A 5,497-nucleotide genomic window follows, 5' to 3' on the forward strand; every position below is an offset into this window, starting at 1 on the left:
TTATTTTCTCCCATAAATATAGGCCATTCTTAATACTTTTATTCAAAATTATCTCCGAACGAGACGTATCAATAAGAACAAAAATCTCGCCAACATGATCATCAGGATAGAGAATCGGCTCATCAGAATTGGCAAAAGCGGGCACATTAGATGATAAAGTGTTAGATGATAAGGACATATTAGTCCGATTGGGCATTGAATTCAAAGAATTGGCAGGATTAGTTAAAGTATTTTCAACAGATGTCACAGTCATTTGCAAAATCTCAACATTGTTCGAAAACGCCGAGCCAGCCGGCACATCATCAACATAGAGGTTAGGTTGAGTATTCTCTTGTTCATTAGATACATTAAAGTCACAGCATTCTACAGTTGATTGGCTAGTATTCATCTGATCAGCATCAGTCTTGTCAGGTACATTCAAGTCAAAAGGCAATTTATCTTGAGGCACAAAATTGTCAGTCTTCTCAGAAAGTAAGTCCTTAGCTCGTTTGTTATTCTTCTTCCCAGATTTCTTCTTCTTTTTCTTAACCCCACCACCAGCAAGATCCTTTAAAGCATTATTCCTCCCATTAACTTGGGAAGCAGCAAAGCCCTCAAAGTCTCGCTGGGACGTAGTAAACGAATGTGACGCCATGGCGTCACTTTTCCTTTTCAAGCTTCCAGTCACAAATTTGGTAATTTTCAATTCCAATTGAAAAGTAGGTCAAATATAAAGTATCCAAAGGAAAATATTTTACAAAAAAATTTTTCCCACAAAGTAAAACAAAAATAAAATGGCGTATGTTAGTCTTTTCCAAAAAGATTTGAAGAGCGTATGCCAAAATACAACCTCACAGTTCAAACTTAAGATGGCGAGTGTTATGCAAACTTATAAAGAAAATAAAAAAAAAAAACACAAAACAAATTAATAAAAACTAATAAAAAAAGCGCGCAGTTTTCTTTAGAATTTTTTTTGACTATTACATTTAAATAAAGGAATTTCTATTAGAATTTTTTTTAAACATTTCGAACAATTTAATTGTAACTATTTGAGGAATAGAAGGGGAAATCAAAAGAGAAGATGGTTTGAGGTGGTGGAGATGAAAAAAATGTGAGTCATTTGCAATGTGTTCAAAATTCATTTTAAAAGAGAGTTATAACAGAGGGAGCGAGAGAGTAAAGAAAAGAGGAAATTATAAATAAAGAAAATATGAACAAAAAATTATAAGAATTACTTTTCTTTTATTAATTTTAATTTTATAATATAAAATAAAGAAAGAGGGAATTAATATTAAAGTTAAATAAACAACAAAATCTAAGACTCAAAATGCATGAAGAAAATAATGATGACTGTTAGCAGCAGTTGTGTAGTGATTAAAATTATCAAGACAACGTCAACAAAAAAACTATATGTATGAATACACCAACACCCCAAAAACCTTTTCTGCCTACAGCAGCTCTAAATCACAACTAAAAATACCTTTGTTTGGAACTAATATGAAACAAGGGAAATGTTAACCCAAATTAAACGAAGATGTTTTCCTAAATGCAAGGTGTTTGCAAACTAAACAAAAAAAATGTGTATTTTTAGACTTAACACAATGGGGACAGGCATTAAAAAATGATTAAAATGTATTCCTAGATAGAGGTTTTTATCTTTAAACTATATTTTTTTATTAGACTTTGACTTTGGGTTCCCTAATGTTGTCACAGCCACCAACCAACCACATAGTAGCAAAATTAAACGAAAACGACTAACGACCAACCAACCAAATGACCCCTCCTTTCTCCTCTCTTTTTACAACAACAACAAAGTAATACTTTTATCAATATCATATTTTCTTTAAATAATTGTAGACGTTTTTCCGACTATTTTTTTTTGTCCACCTTCCACCAGCCAACTTACCTATTGTCGAAATAAATGTTGTATTGAAGGCATCCTCCGAAAAACGAAATAATATACAAGTTTTTCCTACGCCAGAATCACCAATTAGCAATAATTTAAATAAATAATCGTACGTCTTGGCCATTGTTGTTTCTTTTTCTTTAACGCGTCGTTTATTACTGTTTTATTTATCCAAATTTCTTAATATATAGAAATTTCTTTAGTTATATTAATTCTTTTTAATTTTTCTGTATCAAAATTTTGTATTTTATACTGCTTTTGTAGCTAAAAAAATCAAATTTTATTTAAAGTTTTTTCTTCCTTATTTCTTCTCTCTACTTTTGCTACGATTGTCGTATAAAATAAAATACTTAAAATCGTTGATGACAAAACAGGGCCCTGCGCCGACAAATATTAACAGCGGCTGCGGCTGACAGTAAAAATATCGGCGGTGGCTTAAAATCAACTGTAAGCCGGCAAAGCTCTCAAATACGCTTAATTTAAAATTTTTCAAAGATTTTTAATAAAAACGGAATGCGAGATAAAAAAGTGGAATTTTGTATATAATATAGCATCTATATAATAAAATTTTGGAATAATCTAAATGATATTTTAATTTGTTTTTTTTTTTTTTAACTTTAATTTTTAATACGCCATTAAAAGCGCCTCTTAAAGACATTTCACATGATATCAAAAGTAAAAACAGCGACTCGAATTAGGCGCGTAAACACCAACATATCTGAGGCGAAGCAAATACATCGAACGTGAAGCAAAGTTTTACAACTGTCAAATTTATATAGATATATAAAAAAACTTGTTTAAATGAAAACAAATTAATTTGATATTGTGTTTCATAAATTTTGCAAAAGTGTTTTGTAATTTGTACAAAACATGGCAAAATTGTCAAACCATATTAAACTGAAAAAGTTTCGGCGGCGGTGGCTTTGACATTTTGTTCGGCGGCTAGGCTTAGTCGGCTTTAGCTAAATCGGTGACAAAATCTACTCTATCAAAAAAAATGTCTACAAAACAAGGCTGCCAGATGGTAGTGATATTTAAAATGGCCAATAAGAGCAAAGAAACTACCAACCATATGGTTAACTTGGTAAAATAGTGAATTTTTTTGTGAAATAATTATAAAAAAGCAAATTTGCTTATATCATTTTTAATACAAATAGTAATGTATGTTGAGCATTTAATAAAAAGCCGTCAACATTTTTCTTAATTAAATCTTTTCAAATTATTTTTTAAACCACGGAAAAATTTAATAAATTAATAATTATAAATTTGTCTATAACGGTACTTCAATTTATAAATCTCTGGTAGACCTGGTGTTAAACAGATTAACGATAAACTAGTGCTGTGCCTTCAACGATTATATTATTCTATAGAGAGTTGCCATACCTTGAATAAAATAGCCATGTACTGGGTTTTTCTTTTTTTTCAATATTTGTTATATTTATTCTAAAAACTTTCTTTAGAAGAACTTTTATTATTGTCTAATAATAATAATTTATTATATATAATTTTAATACTCAATAGTTTACCTAGATATATTTTGTATAACAGTTTTGCTATAGAAGCAAAAATATTCCAATATGTTTAGTATAAATATATGTAATACGTAATTTTTCTTATTGAATTATTTAGAAAAGATTATCAAAGATAATATTCGTATATAAAGATTTTTCTGTATCTGTGTTTATGTATTTTTAATTACTAAAAGATAATTTTTGCATATAACGGTTTTTCAGGTATTTAATTTTAAAAATAATATAGCAATTTTCCATCCCTGTTTTGCTAATTCATTATTTTAAAACAAACATTATCTTTCTGTGTATATTTATCGATTTTAACTTGATTTTCGATTAATTCTAAATATCTCTATTAGAAATATTATTACTATATTAACATTTTATACAACAACAATAACAAAACTTAAGATAACGAATTAGATAAGATTTAAACAATACCAAAAAAATTATCTCTTTCATCAAAAGAAATCATTTCATTTTTCATCAAATAAAACGAAAATCCTTAATCTGGCAGCACTAAAGGTTGTAAATCAATTATCACATTACACTGGCATCATTGTTCCCATCATTGTCATTGTTATTCTATTTCTTTTTGTGCAGTTGGAAAAAAGTCATAAGATTTTACAAAAGAATTTTCAGAATTTTCCTTAAATTTAACGCAAATAAAATATCGTGAATTGAAGAAAATAATGTGAGCAAAATTTAAAGAAAAACAAAAAGAATATCAGTAATTAAAAAAGTGTTGAAAATGTTTATGAATACCTTAAAAACCTACAAAAGTAATTAAAAAGGGGCACTTGGTTGGGTTGAGAAAAGAAAATATTGAAAGAAAAAAATTAAAACACAAACAGACGTCGTAGTATTGTAACACCTTTTTTGTAAACTGCTAATAAAGCAGTTTTATTATTAATTATTTTTCAAACTGTTTTATAAAAGTGTGAGTGTCTATAAGTGAATCAAGTGTAGAAAAGTAGAGAGTGTGGTGGTGTCGTCGCTTTTGGAATTCCATTGCAGTTTGCTAAGAGTGCAGGCCAGCAGGCAGGCAGGCAGACACCCCACTTTTGAAACACCCATTAACATTTGGTTTTATAAACAACTTCGTACATTATGGGTGCCAAAGAATCCAAACAGTCCTGCATTAATTATGAGGATGCAGTCAAACGTGGTAAGTGGAAATTTTTGTTCTATTACATCTTTATGTAAATAATATAATTGTAATAAATTTTCATTATTTTTTTTGCTTAACATTGGGTGGGAGTTTTTTTTCGCTTTTTTATAGACAAAAGAGAGGGTAAAGAGTATGAGGAGGGGGTCATTGAAATAGGTTATTTTGCCTTAAAAAGAGTTCTTTTCTTTTTATCGATTGTTGTTTTCTTTTTTGTGCTTTTTCGTATCTTCTAAATGTGTGTTTTTTTCTTATTGTTTTTGTTTTCTATTTTTTATTTAATCATTTTGTAGATTACTTTATAAAAAGTTATTAAAAATAAAGTTTTTTTTTACTTGTAAATTATTGTGAAATGTTTGTTTTTGTTGTTGTTATAGTGTATGGTTTTTATTTTTCGTTTTCTTTTTCTTTTTGTTATTGTTTTTTTTTTGTTCTCATATGTAGGAAATACTCTCGGTATATTTTCTGTTCATTCTTCAATTGAGTGTTTTGTTGCCATTTCTTTTATGTGACGTCACAAAAGAAATTGCTTTAATTATTTTCTTTTTTAAGATGTGAGAACTTTTCAGACAGTTGTTTTGTTAGAAGACTTGTAGTAATGGAAAACAAAAACACGAAAGAAACTCATTTTAGCAAAGACACAAACCATTTTATTTATTTTTAAGGCAGAGAGCTAAATGTGTGTATTGATGTACGAGAACGACAAACACACAGTTCTAGTTCAGATCAATCATCAGTTCTATTCCAGTTATAGTTTAGTTTTAGTTCAGTTCTAGTTCAGTTCTAGTCCAGTTCTAATTCAGTTCTAGTTCAGTTCTAGTTCAATTCTAGTTCAGTTCTAGTTCAGTTGTAGTTCTAGTTCAGTTCTAGTTCAGTTCTAGTTCAGTTCTAGTTCAGTTCTAGTTCAGTTCTAGTTCAGTTCTAGTTCAGTTC

General features: G+C 28.9%; 1 protein-coding gene across 2 annotated transcripts in view; it reads left to right on the top strand.

Moving 5' to 3' along the window:
• Window positions 1-3,965: 3,965 nt before the first annotated feature.
• The window catches only part of LOC111685653 (ubiquitin carboxyl-terminal hydrolase 32), a 9,933-nt gene continuing 8,401 nt past the window's right edge, over window positions 3,966-5,497 (top strand). The window contains exon 1 of one of the 2 annotated variants that reach the window (XM_046951882.1): window positions 3,966-4,564. In XM_046951882.1, coding sequence (XP_046807838.1) covers window positions 4,507-4,564 — 58 coding nt within the window. In that variant the 5' untranslated portion in view covers window positions 3,966-4,506. The remainder of the gene's footprint in view (window positions 4,565-5,497) is intronic. The other variant, XM_046951881.1, reaches the window with a different exon arrangement.

The sequence above is a fragment of the Lucilia cuprina genome, chromosome 5, assembly GCF_022045245.1.
Source record: "Lucilia cuprina isolate Lc7/37 chromosome 5, ASM2204524v1, whole genome shotgun sequence".
Lineage (NCBI taxonomy): Eukaryota > Metazoa > Arthropoda > Insecta > Diptera > Calliphoridae > Lucilia > Lucilia cuprina.